This window comes from Tachypleus tridentatus, chromosome 7, assembly GCF_004210375.1.
Source record: "Tachypleus tridentatus isolate NWPU-2018 chromosome 7, ASM421037v1, whole genome shotgun sequence".
In the NCBI taxonomy this organism is placed as follows: Eukaryota; Metazoa; Arthropoda; class Merostomata; order Xiphosura; family Limulidae; genus Tachypleus; species Tachypleus tridentatus.
In genome coordinates this window covers 47,733,277-47,758,555 of record NC_134831.1, presented here as the reverse complement: position 1 = coordinate 47,758,555, position 25,279 = coordinate 47,733,277, and the positions used below count along the sequence as shown (strand labels likewise).

Below are 25,279 nucleotides of genomic sequence, written 5' to 3'. Positions count from 1 at the left end.
TCCTCAAGAGAGGCACTGGCTTGCAAGGCAAAGGGTGGAAGAAACAAGTTGTCAAACTCTCATAATTACGGATGGATTTGACTGGCACTGGAAGCATCTGTTCATCGTTGTAAGAAGAGAGATAACTCATATGAAGTTCAATCTTCTGACAAACAACAGCCAAAACATTCTCAGCTGAGATTCCTGTACCTGAAGCCTGTGTCACAACATTCTAGGTAGTAGTTACGCTAGTAGAAGTCACAATACAAAATTCAAAAGTCATACTTGACTGTGAACAAGTTGAGAATCCAAGAGAAGATTTTCAAAAAATGTCAAACCAGAGTAAAAAAAAAAAAAAAAACTAAAACAAGAAAAGTTAACTTGATAATAAATGATAGTTATCAAACAACAATAGCAATTTGAAAGTACAACTCTGAAAAGAAAGTATCACATAATTTTACAGAAAATTATGAAACCTCTAAATTCAATTCAATGACTGCCTAAAAAGAAGTAATGGATAGATGGAATCAAACAGAGAGAGTAAGTAGTAATTGTCAGGAGGGTTGCCACATGATAATTTACCTACTAAGATGCAGTGAACCATGTTGATCATGAGGAAGGTAAGAGTTTCAAAGTTAGTGACACGTAAATAAATTTCCCAGGTAGAGGGCAGCACTGAACAAGTAAAACTAATTTGTCATATTATATAACATTGCTTACTGTAAAAAGAATTGTTTGTTTCACTTCCAATTAAACTTTATTCCAAAAGGAAACACATCAATAAGTTTAGCTAAATTTTTAATGGCTCTTACTGTGTAATTAGAAAGCCATAACAACTGTAGTAGTTATTGGACATTGTCTGTTTTCTGTATATTTTTATTATGTATTCTTAGATGCATTAATTAATTAACCAAAAACTATTTAGTGCAGCAATACTGTTAGTATGAACAAGTAGGTTTAAGTGTCATTGACAATCAATAACAACAACAAAAAGACACAGATAAGGACTATATTTGTTATTTTTATTTGCATTATTTATTTATTATTATAAAAGTAACTAAAATGTAAAAAATTATTCTTCACTCATAGCATTCAGGACTCTGATTCCATATATTTATGAAGAAAAATTTAAAATACTTCATTAAAAATACTGATTTTCTATTTACAAAAATAAACTCTTAATGCTTACTGAAAGCTTGTGAAATTTCATGAAGGTCAATATGAGGTTACAAAGACAGTCTGTAGCAAGAGTGCTAAAATAGATTAAGAACTTAGAGATTAATAAAAAAAAATAGCACAAAAGGGTGAGTTGTCTGAAAATAGATGCTAGATCCAAGTTGAAAGTAAAAACTTTTTGTCTAACATTACAATATTCTCACATATCAAGAAATCTATTATCATTCTGAATTGTGGTTGTATGTTTCTTTCCATGCCATTGGATGTTTCATAACTCAGTACATACACAACAGCTATTCCATAAAGATCAAAATATGTAAGTAATGATATATTTTCCTCATAAATAGAATTAAAATATATACTCATACAAGACCTAATTTCAAACAACTGAAATTTTGAAATACATACATTAGACAAGAAAATCTAATAGAAATCTCTTAGAGATACAAATATAAAAATTCTGAAATAAGATTACTCTTTTCCTAGGCTTTGCTAGAACTGCACTGCTTGATTCTGACAATTCTTCCCAGCTTGAACTACGATGTCTATCAAATGATGAGGACTTGCTTGATGACACTGGTCCAGAATCTACCCTCTGACGTAATTTGCAGCCAAATGAAGATTTCTCTGGTACTTTTCCTCCCTCACCAGTAGATGTGACTAAGGGACTTTTGTCATCCTACCAAAGAAGACATGTTAGAATGACTTAAACAGAATCAATCTACCCTTCACAACAACTTTCAATATTTACACAAAAGAAGAGACCTTATGTAAGATAATCTTACTCTTTGGTAAAAGTGTCCAAAAGATAATAAAGTTTTTATCTAATAAATTAAGAAAATTGTTTGATTTATATATATATATATATATATAAAGAGAGAGACAAACAGACATAGAATAAAATTTTCTGTGCAATATATTTTGAGAATTTATATGAAAGTAAAGTATATATGTTGGATATAAGTATTATTCCAATACCAGTATTAACAATTCCTGAGTAAATTGGAAAACACAGGAAAATATTATTGTACAAAAGCTCACAGTAGCACAATGGTACATCTGTGGACTTATACTGCTAGAAACCAGGTTTTGTATACCCATGACGGACAGAGCACAGATAACCCTTTGTACATCTTTGTGCTTAGTAACAAACAAAAAACAAGATATTGTACAAAAAATAAGCTTTTCAAACTTACTTCAGTGTTTGCAAGTTCAGTCTTTTCACAAGAGCCAAATGTTATAAACTTCATATTTCAGTAATACAGAATTTTAATTAACAGATTCTATCAAAGATGAAACAATTCTAATAGTAGATGAATACACAATACTGTGTAATCTAAAAAAAAGCTTATATCCACTATTACTGCACAATCTACAAATTTGTATATACACAAGTTTTGACACTTTCATGTAAAGGCATCTGTCCAACTAGTACTTGTCCAAACAAAAGTTAGATGGAAAAGATCACTGAAATTGCATAAACTTGTATTTATATAAATTCGTGATTATTCTATAATAATGGATCTGAACATTATTAAAAACAATTCATTCTTTGTTCACAAAAGATTTTTTAAATACTTATAGAAGGATAAAGTAATATAAACGTTGCTAGATTATTTAAGTATCTGAAAATAATAATATTATTTATTATGTGCTAAGGGTGTAGTAAGAAATCTTCTATTTTTAAAGAAACATAAACTGTTTAAATTTCCTTTTGGTGAAATCAAATGATTCTGCATGGGAAGTAATCTAAATCAACCTTTCAACTTTGTTAGAAAATGTAGTCATTCAAATATCAATGTTCTCTGACAAATAAGGTGCAAAACATTAGCCATTAAAGTGTTTATGTTTTACAAGAAGTTTTTAATGTTACAAATTATGCTTGGACTAATATTCTAAATAAGTACAAAAACCACAAATGAATTGAAAACTCCTATTTCTTTTCTTTTCTTTTCTTTATGTTTCTCAACCTACCAATAAACAGTAATTAGGTTGTTGAGACTAGGTTAGAAATTTTGATTGCAAAATCTTTCTTTAAAAATAACCTATAACTTTTCAACACATATACAAACATGCTAAAATTATTTTGTCTAAATAAAACATAACTAGGAGTAAGAATAAAGGAAAATATCCTCTGTGTACTTGAGACTCACTGTTTAGACAAAAAGTATAACCACTGTAGCCTGACTTTAACTGATAAACAGCTTAAAGTTTCATTGTTTTATTGATCTAGCTGACAATGCCATTGTACTTTTGTAAAGTGAAATACTTAAAATCTATAAAAAACATATTTCCAGGCTAACTCTACATGACATGATTATTCAAGTTAAAGAATGAGCTTGATAGTTCATATCAACTGCAAAAAAACTGTCTGAAAGTAAATTGTTACAGGTTTTCCTTTACCTCACAATTATATCAAAAAGTTCCTTAAAAAATAATAAAGTAAACACTGTTAGGAATTTCTTACCACTCTTTCACACTATTTTTTTTTTTTTTATAATTACAAACATACACTTTACTACTTAATGAACCAAGACAGTAAAACCCCAGCTAATAACAGATTTAATACTACAGAAGTTGCAGTTGAACCTCATGAAAGGATAAAATCACTTTGCTGGAAAATTTTGTGACAATTCAAAATGACCTTAACCATTTCAGAATTTGTTGTCTCTGTCACAGAGCTGACTGCAACTTTAACTACTTTCTTTTGTGAAAGCCCATTAATCAGCAAATGTATCATCTCTCTGGCAGCTGTAATCTGTACAAAAAACACACCATGCAGCTCAATTCCTTGACTGATAAAAATCTGTTCTAAACAACTATAAAAAAGAATCTTCCCAATGAGATAAAGGAACTATTAAGATAACTAATATATTAGAGGATATAACATGGAGGTAAACAGGTTTCAAGGAAACAATTCAAGAGAAACAAAGAATATAACAAATAGTAGTACTGTTCAAATATTGAGCTGTCACAACACCTAGGATACAATACTTCTTTTCATCAAAAAAAAAAAGTGACTAATATATTGATGATAAATACAATATGAAATGTTTTATGGATAGACGTGGCATCATTACACCAAAATGCTAAATAAATATATACAATTATTTTATGTTTTCACTCAAGTATTTCCATATTAATATAGAAACCCTGCCAAATATAATTGTATATTTTTAATTTCTCATCCAAATAATACTTTTTATCTCTCAATACTATGATAGCATATCTGTAACATGCTATTTTTACAAACAAACGTCTTCAAATTTAATCAGTTATATATTTCTTTAAAACTTCTTAACTTCTGATGAATGATGGTCTATGAATTGGAAGGCTAGAAACAAAAATTAGCTTGTTTGTTTAACATTATCTATACAGGCTCTTTCACTTTGGCCAACCATGCAATCACTTTGTAATGACAAGATAACTATTACAGCACGTACACTATAATTTTTAATGTATTAAATGTATCTTCATGAACTTGCTTTTTTGAATACAAAAAATAACATTTTTAATTAATTCTTTTTACTGAAGATTTATCTGTGAATACACAGGAATAAAGCATGACAGAGACTCTAATTAGGCTAAATGCAAGGTAATTTTTTAAGTTGAGATCAAAAGTACTTTATTTTCATCTTACAGTTTACAAATGAATATAAAATTTCCAAAATTTCATATCTTAACACTGTACAGACTTGTTTGATTTGACCAACCTTCTAACCACCATAAAAATATGAAATCTAACTTTTTTCTTTCTAAAATGTCTGTATACTACAATAAAAACTACAATTATTTAACCTAAACAGTTTCAAATTTCTAACAATTTACTTGTGTTTTTATTTAATTTTATTCTTTTACTTCTCTTTGAACTACACTTAACTAATAATTTTGCAATAGAAGCTATAAATCAAATGGTGAACATGTAGCTTAAGTTATGGTAGGGAATAATGTAATCCATGAACTACTTGTGATCTATTCATAAGAAACAAGAAATTTAGTACATATGTTTAGGTTTTCGTACTGTTGTGTTTTAGTCAATCAATGAAACTTAAGCCTGTTCTTTTTTGTAATGATTGTGTTGGTACACCAAATTTATTTCAAATATGCACTTAAAAAACAAAGTAATAGCAGGCACAAAGCAAACAATGTTCGATAACCATTACACTTTTACTGGCTTTCTAACTAAGGTTTGACTATCTAGTTTATAATGCTTTAACCTTATGGTTACAGGCATCTGTTCTGCAAATGTTACAAGATTTTATTCTGTTACATTTAAGATTTAGTTAAGCAATCCTACAATCACTGTATGCCAATGAAATTAGCATTAAAATTTACATTATACCTGAAAGTCTTATAGTATCTAAGTTTTAATTCCTTAATTTTAAAAGAAACCTTTAAAAAAATCTTAAACTTCAGTTTGATTCAAAAGTTCACAAAATCTTAACTTCCAGGCTTTGTAACTTCAATATTCCTTCATGTACATTAACCTTTTAGACACATATAAAATCTAAGTTAATTGTTCTCTTTACCCATTTTTTTCGTGTTCCTTGGAGCATGTTCAGAGAAAAGAAATTTCTTGGAACTCTTGAAAGATCCCAAGTCCAGTTTATACACATAAAGTTGCTATTACCCAGCTAATTATATTATGAACAATAAAAATACTATATTTTAAAACACAATCTCCTAATAGTTATTTTGAAATTGGGATAACGAATTCCAAAGAGAACTTGTCAAACCACTCTTAGCATTGTTGTGGCTTTTATCCTCACTAGCAATTCAGTGTTGTTTATCACCTAGAAATATGTTAGTTAGATAGACTATTGAATTGAATTTAGGTTTTAGTTAGATAGACTATTGAATTGAATTTAGGTTTTAGTTCTATATTTTAGTTAATTATGGCTTATTTATATTTTAAAATGTCTATTAGAAAAGGCTAATAATTTTCAAAAATGCTTCAAATCATCAAGCTTGGTGTTTTAGGCAAATATCCCAACATTCTGAGAAAGGTTAAGGTGTGTCTGCTTAATATTGCCTGTTGACATGTGTCATGACAAGTAATAATGCTAAAGGACAGGAAAGGATAATGAAAAAAAATCAAATTATATGTGAAAAAGTAAAACTTACAATTAAGAATATTTTTAATTTTTAACATTTCATTGCACAATACAACAGTGATAATACTTGAAATATTCAGGGTTAGAGTTCAAATAACCATAACACAAAAATAACAAATATTTCATTAGAATCTCGTTGTTTTTGTACAAAATACTTGTAACTGTTAACAAAACATTACCAACTGTTGTGAAGATATGTGAGGAAAGCTCAGAGTTATTGCAAGTATTGATGAACTGTGTATCATTCTACACATAAGTAGCAATGAAATGAGTTCAACCTTGTAACCATAAGGTTAAAATCATGTTATACAGGTAAAGGGAGATTGAGAATTTTAATTTATTATATTAAGAAATTAGAATTTGTATTACAATTTAACTAGCCAATTTTTATGATACCAAGTTTATTGTTAACAATTGGTAATAAAGTATAATGATACCTGGTAATAAGTAATCTAATTAAATTTTAAATGTAACTATGTAAAAAAAAAATGACAAAATGCAAATTTCTGCCTACCTGTTTTGAGAGGGTAAAAGACAGTAAGAAACACCATACTACTGCAACCTATAAGAGGCTAATTACAGCTGTGAATATAATGTACCCATTTAGTGAGTGTTAAGATGGAAGTGAAAAATATGTGGATTGATAAATCCTATTACTCACTAGGTCCAGGTTTCATAGCACACTGGACATGATTATGTTACATCAGTGAGACAGAGTGAGTAGAGAATATTAAGGTGTTGTCTAGGTGTTACTGGCACATTCAATATGACTATGTTGTCTCATTCATGCTAAGTGGCTAGACAGTAACAAATTAGGGTCTATTTTTGAGTGCTTTAATTTAGTCTATTAGTAAAAGTTAAGAAAAAACATTCTGGAAAATAATTCCATTGATGGAAGGATGGTTCCCCTTTCAACATAATAAAAATATTCCACATCATTTGGTACAACTACAAATGGTTTGAGATAGAGAGCAATCACAACCTGCCTTGAAAAGCCCAGAGCTCCAGTTTCAATATCAATGAATCATTTAAGAGTGTACTGGAACACCAGACACAAATATGATACACTTTTCACATATCAGTAAAAATAATTAAAACATTTCTTCAGAAAAAAAAAAGGCTTACTAAATAAGTTAACCCTTTCATGACAGGTCATGGATCAAAAGCCATGTCATCAATTTGTAGACATGCATTATTGAACTGTTATAGTGTGAATTTATGTCAATAAGTTTGGAATCAAATTGTAGATTATACTTCAAACTTTAATATTACATACAAGTTAATTTCTTAATTTAAAAGTAAATATTAAAGGAATACATCCAAATATAAATTTTAGTGAGTCACATGGTATGTTAAATGCAGCACTGTTTAAAATCAGATTTGTAGTTCCATACAAATTAGGAACTCAAATTCCTTATATTAACAAGCTAGAATATCAAAAACGAACTTCATATCTTTTTACTTTGCTGAGATATGGCTTGTGCACTGAATCAAATACAGTGGACCCCATTCACATCTTTCCATTTTTTGAAATAGTCCATTACATACACTTACTTCAATATAAATCAAGTGAATAATCAATCAACAGCTTAGAATGTCCCCACAGTGGTTTTCTCAGAAATTTTAATCATTGAAAAGGCAACCATGTTATTTTGATCCAAGATTTCAACAAGGTAGGTTGAGTCTTTAGTCTGCTTGAAGTATCTTATTTTTCTAAATCTAAATACATCTTAGTTACTAAATCTAACCTGTTCAGTGCTGTAGACAAGATAACTCATCCAAACCAATCGGTAACACAGTGCCACTGACGAGTTATTGTTTCATGTTTTGTTAATATTTCTTTATTTTGTGTACTACTATAAGCTTGGCTTAGAGAAAAAATAGTATTTGTTGCTTATTTCCTTTGTTTTAAAAATTACTCAGTTTTGCTGAAAAAAACCCAGCATAGGAGCTGCCGTAGCAGCTGAAATACTTGGCAGTCAACAGGTTAATAAATTATAGTGAAATCTATGACATCAATGTAGTTATTAGTTGGTCAAGTGGCAGACCCCACAGAGTTATAAAAAAACAAAGTCCTTCTAAAAACAAATAGTTGAAATATATTTAGGATGTCTTACAGATTACGCAAATAAAATGCAAGATCTCTGGGACAAAGAATAGTTTTTTTTAATCATAATATGAAATCAATTTTCACTCGGACTAATAATGAAACAGACTCTACTTTCACAAACAAATCTTTAGTAAAAGTTTCATTAAAAGAAAAATTGATTTTTTGTGTACAAAATACATGTAATCTTTACTAAAGATCTACAAAACTTTGTGAAGATACACATGTTGTAACAAAAGTTATAATGTAAACACTTAACGTGTGCAAACATGTAGACAAACTTGATATATCATATTGATTGAGTAGCAAAAGAGTTAAATAAAATTAGAGAGAAAATCCTCAGTTGATCTCTTGAACACCCATAAATAATATTTATGTAGAGGAAAGTGTTTCTTTAATCTCTAACATAAAAAAAAGATGGATTAACCTAAAATCTATAAAGACAGGTTCACTAATTAGTCAATAAAAATAACGTAAATTAATATTTTTTTATCTGATGGCAAGTTTTTGAAATCCACCAATTAAGAATTAGAATTTTTATCACTCACAAATTGCAAATAATAAATATATAAAAGTTTTAGTGTCTAGAATTATAGTTACACAAGCTTTAAGGTATTACCACACACAAACACTCAAACTATGAACTCACCACTTTCTGCAATCTTCTCTTTAACTTGGCCATCTCCTAAAGAAATACAAATTTACATTACTTACTGAGTTGTTATTTGTGAATGAAGCATTCACTGTACATGCAATTTTTATTTTTACTTTATTAACTCTTATTCATCATTAAATAGGTAAATCACACAGAATTTTATAAATACTTTATGACTTAAAGCTTCTTAAAATAATAAAGATGCTTTCTGACAAAGGTATTCTAACTCCTTACTTTTTGTATTAACTCCCTTTGATCACATGTAGACTTGGAAATTTTGACTAGCTTTCCTTCTGGAATATGAAGTTTTTCCTCCACAACACTGCACCTAAAAATAAGGTAATAAAAATAATCATAAATTGGTGATAAAGGTAAAAAACAGAAATCAATTTTGGAATTTAAAAATGTTTTACATAAGATTTTAAAAATGGATAAGTTTCAGTGTTTATGCAAACAATGTTGTGAGTATTGTAAAGCAGTAATTGTTGTCCAATAAACAATCATCAAATCACTATATATTGTCCAAAAATTTTAGTCATAATTACTACTTTATCAAATGTCCTCCAATTACTCCAGTTAACAGATCTACATAATTTGCCAGATTAAAAATTGTACTCAACAATATTTTATTTTAAAACAGCAAAAGTACAAAGCTTTTATCAAGTGAGGAAGATCTGTTGAAAAAGTGAAATGTTCTTTTTTGTGATTTATTATCAGTTACAGTACTATGCAAAAGTGTTAGGATAAGAGAATATTTTGGTATTCTTTACATTTTATGGGACTAATTTTCCATGCAATTACAGAATGTAAATTTCAACACCATAGTAATGCTTCACTAATCCATGTTGGCAACTGAATGAGCCAAGGAAAGAATAGTTAGTTACCAAGGGTATGTCATAAGGGTTCTGCTTCAATGAACATTCTGATCAAATTTATGGTCTGAAATAACTGTTATGGTACCCCACGTACTGAAATTATTAAGCTTCGAAAAATGAAGAAGATATTTGGACCTACAATTTCATACTGTACAACTGTGTTTTTAAAGTATGCTAATTCTCAATAAAATAACCAGAATACAAACTCAATTTTTATATCTTGATGTTCATTAACCAAAGAAAAAAGAGACCAAAAGTTAATGATACTACACTATCCCACTCTTTACATTAATTATATGAAAATTAATGTTTTTCCAATACTGAAAATGTATTTATAATATATACTTACCTCACCTCACATGTTAACTTTTCACAATTTTCTTTATGCTCTTTATATAAATGTGCAATTCTTTGCTTGCCACTAGCCTTGATACCCCTACCTAAACTTGTGTTACTGCTGTGCCTGTAGCTTGAAAATGAGTATGAGACACCCCTCCACCAATAGGAGTGTGAATAAACTCTCTTAGTGCAGCTGACGTCCTCTATACTGATTGTTCAATCATCACTTCGAGATTAGGCAAAATGCATCAGAAGTGGAGGATGACAAATGGAAAATATGAGCAAGGGTAAAAACTATTGGAAATACACTTTCACTATTGGAGATTGTTAACTTCCAATACAATACCTAACCTAAATGGTGAAGGGACAGGTGTAAGAGTTACCTAGAGGAAGAACTTCAAAAAGCACCCAAAGGGAACTTATGGAGTGTGATACATTATACAAAGAATAAGTATAGGACACACCTGTGGGAGACTGCATCCCTCCTGTATCAGGGTATGCTCTTCACCCATAATAAATATATGTGATACAAAGAACATCAGGTTAAAGACTCAAATGAAGGAAGGTTAGGAAAAAAATACCCAATTCAGGTCTCAATCAGGAAGTACTACAAGACGAGAATGACAAATATGAGAATAAGAGCATAGAAAGGAGAGGATATGAGAATACCTGATGATAGCAGAAAAATATGAAAGAGTTGTTCAGAAAAATGGGGAAAGAGGGAAAGGGAGAAAGCTTGACACAGAGATCAACTATGGAATATACACTATTTTTATTGATAGACAAGGAGGGAGGAAGGAAAAAAAATGGAGAAAGAAAGAAAGCTACATATGAATAGATTCTAAAAAGTCTTACAAAGGATCAGACAAAACCCATAAGTTGAATCTGTAGGGAGAGTGACAGAGATAGAGAAAGAGGAGGATAAAAAGAAAATTCAATAGAGGAAGTCACAGCTGAGATGGTCAGGAGGACTCAGCACAGAGTATCATGAATGAGAGATAGCACATGATCGAGAAGAAGAATAAGAGGGTAGGCAGAGAGAAAAAAGGTTGGGCTAGTCAAAACTGAATGCATCCACAATTAAGGCTAATGATGAATGAGAAATAGGGGACTATAAAAGGGAAAGATTGGTATGGAAATGGAAATGAATTTATAAAAGGAGTGCATAGATGAGAGCAAAGCCACATGAATATCAGAGGATCAAGAGACCACTCTACAAACAGTATCTTGTTGAGACTTAAGAGACAGTTCACTTAAGAGATAGAGAAAGGAAAATGGTAGAAGACAAGGAATCCCATGCATGGTTCCATTCATCATGCAAAGACCACTGTAGACACTGCAAATGAGCACAACCCAAGAGAATAAAAATTTTATGGAAATCCAAGTCCTCTAAAGAATGAGAACCTCCATACAGTGAGAGAATGAGAAGATGTAGCATGGAAAATTAAATGTTTCATGTCTTTCAAATGAAGAAGAGAATGCTGGGCTTATGGAGATGCAAACTGAGAAACACCCAAATGATAAAGGTACACGGTAGGTATGCAATGCAACTAATCCAGGTTGACCAACCAAATTAAGACCACTGCCTCCTGGGAAGGGAGAAGAGGATGGCTGGAGGAGGCTAGTTGGGACAGAGCCAAATGTGAAAATAAGCATCTAAGACATCCACCTCAATCTATAAAAGCCCTGGAGCAAAAGACTACCATATCATGGAAAAGTCTTCATGGTAAATTGAAGAGGATTGCAAAACTCACAAAGACTTCTGCCATCAAGTTATATATATAGCTGAGGAAACAGTAAAAGGATGAGAATAAATTTTGAAGATAAGATGGAAGACAAGCCTGTCCAACAGTGTCTTTAAACATTAGATCACTACCATTAGCAGACACTAGTAAAAAACAACATACATTGAAGAAGAGAAAGGAATTGGACCATGAAATAATGGAGGAGGAGAGGACAAAAAGACAACAGGTAAGGTTCTATGGCCAAACTATCAGTGCCCAACAATCAGCAACTAATGGAAAGCAAATATCTGTAAACAGAACTAAATCGACCTTAATGTTTTTCAGCCTATAGGAAAATCACTGCACAGACTAACGTACTGAAGTCCACATGCTGTTGAAGGACAGATAAGAAAAAGAGTAATAGGAAGTGGGGACAGGGATTGTAATGGAAACAGGAGGAGAGGGGACAGAAAGAGGTAAAGAAGAAAAATGGGAAAGATAGGAAACAGTGAGTAAAATGTAAAACATAGGCAAGTAGCACCAATTTGTGATTCCAAAGAAACAAGCATTCCAGTAAAATCACACTGACAGAGTAAGGAAGCCAGAAGAAGGAATCAGAGATAAATGAGTTAGAAGGGTGTTTTTGCTCTTAAAAATTGTAGTAATAGGTCACCCAAATATGAAATGATGTGGCTAAGATAGATAATCACACCACTACAGATATGATAAGTGAACAAGTATCTGCTAAAAACCTTTAAGGTGAATGGTGGATTACTAACAAAAGAATATTAATGGAACATAAATAATTTAAGAGGGTAGAGATTGTAAGAATAAAGTGGGGAAAATTAAGCAGAAAAAGTCAAACAGTATATCTGACTTGCATATCTGAAGAAGTGACTCCAGAGTTGAGGAGACTAAGGATGATAATACAGATCAACGTGATAACCAGGAATGTAAGGTAAGAATGGAAGAAAACATGCATGCACCAAAAATGGGTTAAAAGCAATCAAAAAACATTGACTAGCATATCTCCAGAGGAAGTAAAAAAGATAAAGGTGCAAAGCAGGGTGCAAATTACAAAGTGATAGAGAAAGAAAATGTACCTGAAAAAACCCTGCCCTAAAATTATGAAAAAGGCTCAGGTGTAATTAGTGGAACTAAGACAGCATGAGTACAAGATAATGCACAGGTAGGTGTTGTGAAAAATCCAGAAAATCCTTTCCAGTTAAAGGAAAGAAAAGATGCAAAGGTATTTCAGGTTCAAAAGAAGGTACAAGTCTCATGAAAGATGTGACCACCTGCTACACAAAAGCTATCACTTCCCCAACAGATGAACCCTAAGTAATTTTAGATGTCAGTTTATAAACAATGTCTTGTTGACCCACACCAAGTAGAGTGAAAATTACTCATACTTGTGAATTAAAAACGTGCAAATAAGAAGCCACAAATTTTGCATAAGCATAAAATTTTGAAAAAAAAAATATTCCACAACAACAAAAAAAAAGCCTATAGCTGAAAAGCTTACAAGCAGAAAACCAAAAGACATATCACTACACATAAGTGTAAAGTAATATTTGAACAATCAGTATAGATGGATTCAATTGTGCTAAGATAGTATTGCTCACATACTCATGAAGGTTTGTCCCATGCTCATTTGCACACTACAATAAAAAATAGCATATAAAAGCATAAGTTTAGGTGAGAACTTCAAAGGCTAGTGGAAAGCAAAAAATTGCACATATGGAGAAGGCAGTACAAAATCAGGAAAAGCTAGTATGTGAGAAGGAGTAAGGTATCATAAGTATTAATTACAAAGTTGAAATAAAATACAGTTAATTATGTCTTTGTTAGACAAGATTAATCAAGTTACAGAAAACTGTAACTATACTTATTTCTTTGGACATCAGGGTTCATACTGCAGGTCCATTCGCCACTGATCTCAACATCTACATTCTTAGATGAGTAAGGTAATCGACGCCACTTCAAGCAAGAATCTACAAAATTCATAAAATTAAGGTTTCATCTATCCCACATTAAAAGCTACATTCTTGGATAATTATGATACCTGACCACTTCAATCATGTACATTCAAAACCTTTATGCTGCAATACCATAAAAGAAGTAGCAATAGACACACTGACCGGAAAGAAAAATCATGTGGAAAACAAGATTTAAACCATTATGCATTTCCAAGGTAAAACAGTTTATTAACAAATATAAATTTAGGCTGTGATAAAAGTAGACAAATTCTAAAAAAGCTATAAATACATTGTTTTACAAGTGAGTCTTTTCAGAGCTGTAATGGCATTAAACTAGACACGCACTGTCTAATGATGAAAATATCATTTATATAAAAGTTTTCAGTAAAATCACTGTTCAAATAGAGCTAAAATTACATTTTTAATCTTAATTTTTAAATCTGATATGGTACCCGAAGTTGCTTGTCAGTTCTGACAAGGTTAAAGATTTTTCTATCAAAGATCAATTAACAATAATGAGTGAATAAGGAAGATGATGCCACTTCAGTCACATTACAATACAAGCTTTTATATATCACAGATCAAAAATGAGATTCAATCACATTAGAACAAAACCCATAAACTGAAGTTTTTATCCATGAAAAAAAATCAATCAAAACTGATGATGCTAATGTAACTTCAACTCTGTTATTAGAAAATTCAAAACATTGACTTACACATAGGACAGATTAAAACCTATATAGTAACTTAAATAAGGCAACTAGTGCTATTTCATGCAAGTAGTTACAAAACACACAAATTTAAGCAATCACAAAACATCTAATTTACTAAACTGATTCACCTTTTAAACTATAAATAACTAATAAAATAACATACTGTGGTACTGCACCACCTTCTTCAGATTTGATTGTCTCTTTAATTTTAGGTAAGTATATGTTGTAAGATTGCAAGTTTTTCAAGAACTAGTTTCTACACAAAAAATGATTAAGGAAAAATGGGATTCACATAAGCTACTCCTACTGTCATGAACAGATCAAAGTGAACAAGTCATGCCTTTTTAGAGTTACTTCCAAAATTTAACTAAAATAATTCGTTATTAAGGCATACAAATAAACTTGATATCAAAATGTAGATAAATAAATAAATGTTAATGTTATATAAGTTTCAAACTTTTTAATGAAATACTTCAACAAATCATCAATCTCCTCCAGCATAAGAACTGACATTTATTTTCTAGGTCTTTCTTCTTTTCTAATTAATTTACCACCCCTCTGAGAAATACAGAATTTAATGTAAATTACTCACTATAATAGTTATTACTCAAAGTATATCTACAGCCTTCAATCTTCTTTATTTACAGAACAATTAGCTAGAAAATCACACCCATCTATCACATCCCACCTATCACAAATTGCAAATAGTTCTCTCTGATCTGTTATGCTGTTTATTTATAACCAATAGAAAGCAAAGTTTTAATCTATCAAACAATATATCATATTACATTGTTTTTAGCATGTGCTTAGTTGAATTTTTAACAGCTCTTATTGCATAATCAGAAAACCATAAAAATTATTTCATGTATAGGACACTGTCTGCTTTTTTATATTATTCTTTGCTCTGAGGTACATTATTCAGTTAAATAGAAACTATTTATTATTGTATTACCATTAGCATAAAAAAGTAAGGTTAAGTTTCATTGACAGCAAAAAAATTGTTTATTGTCATAAAAGTAACTAAAACAGAAAATTCAAACACTTATAAGGTTACATAAGGTTAGCTAAGACAAAGAAAAATAATAATAATAATTTTTCAAAAGCTATGTTCATGAATAGGCTATGCATTACATAATTCAACAGAGTAACATGAGCTACACTTTTGCCAAGTCATTAACAACTTGTAGAATTATTAATTAGACACTATTAAAAGGACAATAAAATTTAAGTAGAAACAGATGTATAATATTATGAGCTTTAAGTATTTAGGATAAACAAATTTATTTTTCTGTTGCAATTAGCGGTCATTCCAAACAGAAGAAAAAAGGGTGATATAGAGGTATTTTGTAATTTGGTTGATAAGAAGTCAGTCAAATTAACTAATTCATACAGAGTTAGGGCAGAGAACATAATAGACACCATACAAAATTTTAGTGAAAAGTGTGTGTTTTCCTATAGTAAAACCACACTGGGCCATCTGCAGAGTCCACCAAGGGGAATTGAACCCCTGATTTTAGCGTTGTAAAGCCCAAGACTTACCACTGTACCAAGACAATCACTTTGTACTTGGAGCAGTCGACACTTTGACTCCATATATTTATGAAGAAATTTTTAGTAAAACTATTTTATTAAGAATTCAGATTTTTTTTCTACAAAAGACTTATAATAATTACTGAACCTACACAAAACAGATTAGAATTTATAATATCAAAACTCTACATTTCAATTTGAGGTGACAAACTTTATCAAATTAACCAAGTTTGTAGTGAGAGTGTTAAGAAATACAATTATAATTGAAGGATAAAAATTCTTAACTCTTCCCACCCAGAGGTGGTGAGAGGTTAAAAGTGGTTCATATTTTCATTGATGTAACAATTTATTAGATCACCTAATTTTTCACACTTTTTTTAAATTCTTTGTTTAAGACCCTAATGCATGTAGATGCAAATGTGTTTCACAGATGGTGCAATACTGTCTAATGACTACAACACCAGGTTTATAAACTGTCTGGATATTGCATCAGCCAACTGTTAGCTATAAAAAGAGATTCTAACTGAGAGTCAGTTTAGAAGCCTATCTGTTACAACGCGCGTGTGTGTGAGAGGGATGTTACCATGGTCAAGAGTTGTGAGTTAACTCCAAGGAAAAAAGTGGTCATTCTTCTTTTGAGCAAAAATGGACTTTTGACAAGACAGATTGCTAGAATAATTACATTGAATTAGTTTAATACAAGACACTTAACGCAGAGATACAGAGAGACTAGTGGCATGGATTGGCAGAATGAAAGAGGTTGGAAGAAAGCTTTCACAGCAGCTGATGATCATGTTCTGAAGTGTATAAGCCTGCAGAGTTACTGACTATCATCCACAGATCTCAAAAGATTATAGCAGGAAACTTTAATGGTCAGTCACCATGCAAACAATCTGGTCTTATCTATATTCAGCCAATCTCCCAGGAGTATAAGGCTCAACTAGGCAAAAGAGTCTGAAGTAATGTATAATAAGATGATTTTCTTAAACAAATAAAAGTGCAACCTGCATGAGTCTGATGGGAAGCACTTTGTATAGCATTGATGCAGAGAAGAGTTTCATCCAGTATATTTGAATGTAACTGTGAAGCACATGCAGAGTGAGATGATATGAGGATACATCTCTGGCATGTCTACATTTTATGAAAGACACTTTTAATACCAATAATTAAACTGAGACCTCAAGTCCCAGAGAAATCCAGAAATTCAGGACCACTTCAGTGGAGCTGACCCATACATATTCCAGAATGATTCTGCTTCATACCACAGAGCTAAAACATTTAGTAAAATTCATGCATTCTGTGCAACAGACATGAAAAAAGAGGAAATTTCACTCTATGTATATTGAAAAAAATCATCTCAGGTTTTATTTCATTGCTTCAAATGAAGAACCATCATTAAAGAGAAAGGACCAAGACAACAATCCAGTTTTCAATTATATCAAAAACTGCAGGAAACAAAGTACAAGAGAATAAACAGAGATACATCTTGGAACTTTTGCAGGAAGCCCTAATCCACATGTCACATTATTAAATCACCTCTAGTTATATTTAGTCCTTCATCCACTCTATGCTATGGTCATATCAAGAAGTTATCATAGCCAGAGGAGGTTCAACCAAATATTAATCTATTCAATGTGACTGTCATGAGTCAAACTTTCTCTTCTACATACTGCAGCTGTGCCACATATGGAATTTCATTGACATTGGCATCATAAAGGGTAGTAACAAGAAAAGACAAAAATTGATTGACCCATTGTTCAGTAACAATAACAATGCTTTGGTAGACACTCATATAAATACCTCTTATCAGTTTCAATCACTGTAATATTCTAAACCACAAAACTATTGTCTGAACATCACTTTTAAATGCAAAATTATTATTATGAAACCAGTTTAAAGTGTTACTTAAGAATTCATAATAAATTACTTTATAATTTCTTACCAAACAACACATTCCTCCTATTCATAGTTCACATCTATGTGAAAAAAATGCTTGTGGATAAAAATCCCACTCACCACACTGTACAAACGTGTTCACCTGCATGGCTCTCATCTTCAAGTACTTTACATCATTACTTGGAGGATCTGACCAGGTTGAGCTAAAGTATCCAAAGCTTTCCCTGTACAAAAATTGCATGCAGTAAATTTTAATACACAGCAATTAACATAAAATTAATCAGTATATTCTAATAAATGTTAAATGTTCTAAATTTTGGCATTCAAACATGGAGAAAGAGTTGAACCCAAATAATAACCATGATTTATTTTTGTTTTTCATGGCAGTAATTGGATTTAATCCACAGGTTCACAGTCTGACACCTTAATTCCTGAGTTGCATTTGGCTTGAAAGACAAAATAAAAACATTAGCTTTTGTTACATTTCTTGGATGTTGCTGTTTTGATACAAATATATTTCTAACCTTAGCTTATACTTTTCCAATAATGTATTTCATAAAAAATTAGAAGTATTTAAAATATACTCACCAAAACTGGTCAATTTCTTGATCATCTAAAAAACAAGTACAATTACCTTAGTTTAATTTTCTTTTGACAACACAAACTGGTGATTCATACCTAATTGGTAATTAATTATCTGTAAAAATCAAACACATTAATTTCCTAATTGAAAATATATACGAATCAATGAACCACATAATTTATGAAATTAAAATTTCTGTTTAAATGGTATTATTAAAATTAAAAAAAAAAAATTTAGATTTAACACTTGTATGAAAACCAAAACTGTCATTTCATATCACTGTTTTTTAACATCAAACTTACAATGTGATTGTAACATTAAAGAACAAAATAACAAGTCTAAAGCAATCTTTATTAAGTCTTTGAGCAAATGTAGGTCAAAAAGCACATCACAACTTACACAGAGCTACATTCAAATTATCTTCAATCTATATCAATAAACTTAAATAAAAAACAATTTATAATTCAACTTTTAATGTTATACAAGTTTTAATCTTTCTTTTTTTACTTTCAAAAGGAAATATGTAGATAAATCATCAATTTTCACTTCACTGAGTCATGTAACACTCCAAATTCCCTATTTCAGATTTACTTTCCTTCACTATATTATTCTGCAAGTGTCCAAAGGAGTACATACTTATACTTCAGGCATCTCCAAGTGAAAATGTAAAGATATAACCTCTACACTTGCAAAATGTAAACACAAGCTAGAAAATCAAACCCACATGTCACCATTTCTAGTGCATCATATGTTTCAAAAACATCAGTAACTCTCCAGAATGTTTGCTTTTGTATTATTTACAACCAATTGAAAGAGAAGATTCTAATCACTTTTAAATGTTCCAACATTTTTTTCTTTGTCATCAAATTATGGAACTTTGCTTAACCAGGTAGGTGAATTATTTAACCAATTAGTAGCTTAATTAGAAAGCCAAATAAATAAATCTGATTTTTTGACATTCTATTTTATGTCAACAGCAATATTTTTAAGTTGTATATTTCAATTTAAATAAAAATAATTTCTGAGATCACATTAAAGTGCAAAAATTAGAAACTTACTAGGTTAGATAATAAAATTTAATAGGCAAAATAATCATGTAGCACACACTCAAAATGAGTAAGGTCGTATAACTTAATAAGTGTTTGCTAGTAATTTGATATTTCAATAATTCAAAGCTATTCCGTATAATAAATTGTTATCACCTAATCTTAAAGGGTCAATGTGCAATTCTAATAAAATAAAACTAATTATAATTGTATTAGTGCTGACTGTAAAAATAAATAGTGTATAATTGTCTATTACAATGTGCAGTCAGTTCAGAAAGAAAAAAGTTAACTTAGGTTTATTTCATATATTTCTGTTACATGGTGATTACAAGTCAGTCAAATTAAACAAGGACACTATAGGTACTGTTAGGATAGAGAATATAACAGACAAAGTATAAAGTTTTATTGAAATACATTTTAATTATTTATTTAGAAAGTTCAAAAGGTTAAGCAAATGAAATCTCAAACTAGTAAGATGAAAATCACATTGCACTTGGATTGACTCATTAAAGGATTTAAATTCTCAGAATTTTTCACAGAAATTTTTACTAAAAAATTGTATGTGTGTGTACAAGAGACTTGTAGCTCTGAAAGCTAGCTAACTTGTATAACGATACATTTGCTATTTTGAAATTTATAACATATATCGTTTCAAAGTTGCACGATAGTTAAAATGACTGAGCCTGCATACAGAGTTAAACAGCTGCTGTTAACTCTAAAGTTTAAAATTATGGGTAATTTGGGTACTACAACATATATTAACCCTCTCACCCCAGGTATCCTTGACTGTACATGACACAAGGTTTTATTGTCTTGTGATTGCCAGACAAAATTATCTGCTTTTTTCATACTATTGGTCTAGGTTCTTTACTGCATTATTTGGTTCAATAAAAATTATTTAATAGACTTCTACCATTAGTTTTAAAAAGTAGGGTTAAGTGTCAGTGATAGTTGGGAACAAAAAAAAGAATGCACAAGTATTCTATTTCTTGTTTTTTATGTTCATACTTTATCTATTATTAAAAAAGCATCTAAAATGAAAAATAGAGATCACTTTAGGTTAGTTAAAGTTGGATTAAGTAAAATATATAATAATATAATAAAAATATTTCAGGAAGCATGCATATGAGCAGTTTGTAATAGTTCCTGGGTAAGCTAATTCAACAGCATAACATGAGCTGTACATTCCCCAAGTGATTTACAACTTATAATGGTACAGATAGCAGTTATACATGGTTCAAAGGGCAAGCAAAAAGAGTAGCTTCCTATAGCAATTTTTATCCACTGTAAAGCAAGTTTTAATAGATACAACTGTGAAGCTACTTTTCTTTTCTTATCACAATGATCATTGAAATTAAAGTATAATAATGCTTAAATAACTTGGATATAACATTTTAAAACAAACTTTTAGTTTACTGGTTTTAACATACTTGCCATGAGCAAGCCAAAGCTCACATGTCATAACTTTCTGAAGAGTTCAATTTAAAATTTAATTAAACTACTTTACTATCATGGTATACAAACAACTATAACATTAACATTTGATAAATAAATCAGGTTTTGATATTATTTAAATTTTAAGTTGTTAATTTCATAAAAAAATATTTAAAATATCCTCAACCTTCTCTAGTACAAGAATTGTGAAATTTGTTCCCTAGATTCTTCTTCTTCAATTTACTTAACACCTTCCTGGGAATTACTGAATTTAACAGAGAATAATTATTAAAATAAAGTTATTACTCAGACAAACTATAAGTTTTATAGCCTTTAATCTTTTTAGTCTACAGTGCATTAAACTAAAAAATCAGACCCACTTGCCATATCCACCTGTAACAAATTGCTAACAGTTCTCTTTGATGTTTTATACCATATTATTTACAATAAAAAAAAAATAAAGATTTTAGTCTATCAAGTGATTTATTATATTATGTTGTTTTCCATTCAGAGAATTTCTATTTCTCACATCAATAAGCTTAACTGATTTTTTAAGTTTTTTTAATGACTCTTATCACATAGTTAAAAAGCCAGAAAATTTATAATAGTTGTAGGACATTGTTTGCTTTGTGCTTGTTATTATTAAGTGTTCTTAGGTGCATTACTTCATTTAATAAAAGTTATTTAGTGTAGAAATATGACTAGTATTTAAAAAGGTAGCTTAAGTTTCATGAACAAGATAAAAAAATAAGATGACTCAGGTAAATAAAAAATTTCTTGCTTTTCATATGTATTATTTATTTATCTTTTTATAAGTAACAAAAATAAAAAGTTTAAATATGTATTAGGTAACAAAGATAAAACAAAAAAAAATAACAAGTTTTTACATGGTATGCTCACAAACAGGGTGTAACTTGTGTAATTCAAGTGAATAATATGAGCTTTACATTTACCAAGTGATTTACAACTTTCATGGCAGGATTATTAGTTAGACATAGTTCAAAGTGTAATAAAATAAAAAAGTTAATTAGAAATATATATTGTTATGATGTATAAGATATTTAGTATGAATAAATTTAGTTTCCTCTTCTAATTTGTGGTAAGTCTAGACAGACAAAAAAGGTAATTTAGAATCATTTTATATTTCATTTTGGTAAATATAATGTTCATCAAATTAAGTGATTTCATATATAGTTAGGGTACAAAAAATAGCAGATAAAATATAAAACCCACTATTCTCAGGTAAAAAAGTACCCTAAGAATTGGCAGTAGGTGCTGATGATTAGCTGCCTTCCCTTTAATCCTATGCTGCTAAATTAAGGACACTTAGCACAGACAGCCCTCTTGTATCTTTGCAAGAAATTCAAAAAACAAACAAAATATGAATGTTACTAAAAAGAAAAAACATTTGATATTTATTTAAGAGGCTTTAAGAGATTATGCAAATTAAATTTCACAATTTTTAGATGAAGTAAAGGTTTTAAATCTTAAGAAATTCACTTTACACTTGCAACAATTAACACTTTGACTCTGTATTTTCAAGGAGAAAATTTTGGTGAAAATACTTCATTAAAACTTATTTGTTTGTGTACAAAATACTTGTAATGTTTATTAAAAACTTGTGAAATGTTGTGAAGATGTACAAAACATTAAAATTTTTAGAATAGAAATTATGACACTAACTTTGGAGTCAAAAACTCAGTCAAATGAAATCACCTAGTAAAAATATTGTTGTCACAACTGCAAATAGGTGGACAATGAAGCTAAGTTTCCTCACATATTTTATTTAATGAAATATATTTCACAGAAAATGCACCATCTGATGTTTAATGTTTGCAACACTGCAAATTGGGAGTGGCAAACCTCTTTATATGAAGCAATTTGCTCTTCTTTATTGGAACAGCACAACTTAATATCAACTGTGGATACTGCTAAAAATGAACTAAAAATATGCCACTTCATAATTCAAATAAGATAATTTATGTATGATTTTCTTTCTTTGTTTAATGAATATAATAGGAAACCTATTAGGAAGTTAAAACTTAAACATACACACATTTTTTCAGAGTTGGAAAAAGTCTAGTTACAGCTCCATAATTTTCAAAATTTTCAGCAAATCTTTCAACCAAAACTCTTCAAAGCCAAAATCAATATACAAAACAAAAACTTAGACTACATCAGTGTTTAAACCAGTACTCACTTAACTCACAGTCTCTGTAATATTGTTCCACATAATCTAAAAGTGTCTTCTGCAAGAATTTAAACTCCTTTGCATTAGCAAAATCCTGTTTATTATGAGTTGGTTCCAAGACTGTGTAAGGAATGTCAACAATCCCTAAAGAAAAAGAATACACATTATCTTTCATGAAATTTCTATCCCAATTTCTTTCTGAAAATCCCTCATGTTTCACTCTAAAGTGACAAATAATTCATTCTAAATTTACAACTGACTTCCTTTAAATATAGCCAAGATTTAAAGGATAACAGATTTTTTTTTACTACAGTGACCATTTCTTCTTTAAATAAAAACTTGAAATTGCATGTTTTATGTTGGAGAGCTTTATTTAAAAACTGAATAGCACTCACATAATTAATATTTATTTTACTATCTGAGTGTATTCTTTCAAAATATATGCCTCAGTAGCATTTCAAAGTTAATTGTCTCACATATGAATATTATTTAAATTGATTAGCAAAATATGAAGTTACTTACCTACTAAGCCACGGTAATTCCTACATAAGAAAGAAACATGTTCATACTCAATACACATTCTAACACGGTAAACCATTACATTTCACCTTATTCTTTATAAACTATTTTTATAACTTTACAATTACCTTCTAACCTATGAAATAAAAGTAAGTAAATAATTTTCTTTAAGTAAACCAAAACTTTTATGTAAACAAAACACCACTTGTCAAAGATATGTAGGTATATAATTAACAAAAAAATTCATAATTCCTTTCTGGATTGGGTTTTACTGAGAACTGTACACTTTTTGAAGCAAACTCTCTCTCTTACTGGTGTTAAATAATAGAGCATTCATAACCTGTGTATCTACATTCTGATAGCTTGATATATAAGTAACAGTGTACTAGTACATGATTCATGCTTTACACACTGGAAATAATACTAAGTAACCAGAAATATGATTCAGTTAATTGCTAATAAAGCTGCAAAAGTATAACAAGTACATAATGTTCATTTCTTAGTTAATCACTAAAATATCTATATCATATTGCTGATTTATATATTGAAAAAAAGCAACAGAAGGTTCACAGATGTTGTTTTTCTGATTTTTGGAAACTTGTATAAAGTTACATAAAGGCTATTAGTAGTAGTCATCCCTAAAATTTAATAGACTAGATAGAAGGCAGCTAGTCAACAGTACCCATGAAGAACTCTTGCACCACTGCAATCAAATGATGAGATCTGACCATCACTCTTACAATTTGCCTAAAGCTACAATGTAGGGATTATGTTTTTACAGCAAATGGAGATGAACCACAGACCATCAAATTAACAGTCCAGTACCTTAAACACTAGGCTGTTTATAAAACAGATGAATCTAAAAATAATCTATCATTATTGTTGTTACACAAAATGTATTCTTTGATTTCAACACATTACCACTTTTTGTATTCTCTGATTTCAACACATTACCACTTTTCTTTCCCAAAACCAGAGTGGTTGAGTAACAAAATTGATTATTACATTGTGAGTACACAAATGTAGTTAAAACTGTAGGCAACAAAAATATTAAAAATAACAGGTTCAAAAATTGCAAAGCTTTTATATATTTTTATTTAAAAAAGGATGACGTTTTGTGCTAGTATTCTTCATCAAATCATACAACTTACAACCTTATTCTGTTGATGCCAAAATCCAGTATTCTAATATCCTAAAAGTGCATCTCAATGGAAAATCTGTGCTATTTTATTTGATACATAATATGTAAAATATATAAAAAATGAAACTGCAAAAATCAAAATAAAATATTCTGAAGTAGATTGCTTGTGACATGAATGAATGTGAGATTTATACCTGAGTGAAAATTCAGTCATTTCTATAAGCCAAAATTAGTGGCACATCATAAAGTTGACATTTTCTATTTTCATAGTCAGGGTT

At 29.9% G+C, this 25,279-nt stretch overlaps 1 protein-coding gene across 3 annotated transcripts in view; it reads right to left on the bottom strand.

Annotated features, from left to right (window-relative positions):
* LOC143255598 (ATPase MORC2-like) overlaps positions 1–25,279 on the bottom strand; it is a 167,841-nt gene that overhangs the window by 43,195 nt on the left and 99,367 nt on the right. For all 3 annotated transcript variants that reach the window (XM_076511479.1, XM_076511480.1, XM_076511481.1), the window contains 8 exons: positions 23,864–23,883; positions 23,351–23,485; positions 18,676–18,700; positions 18,208–18,311; positions 13,858–13,963; positions 9,266–9,359; positions 9,026–9,061; positions 1,631–1,834 (listed from right to left, as the gene is read on the bottom strand). In XM_076511479.1, coding sequence (XP_076367594.1) covers positions 1,631–1,834; positions 9,026–9,061; positions 9,266–9,359; positions 13,858–13,963; positions 18,208–18,311; positions 18,676–18,700; positions 23,351–23,485; positions 23,864–23,883 — 724 coding nt within the window. The remainder of the gene's footprint in view (positions 1–1,630; positions 1,835–9,025; positions 9,062–9,265; positions 9,360–13,857; positions 13,964–18,207; positions 18,312–18,675; positions 18,701–23,350; positions 23,486–23,863; positions 23,884–25,279) is intronic.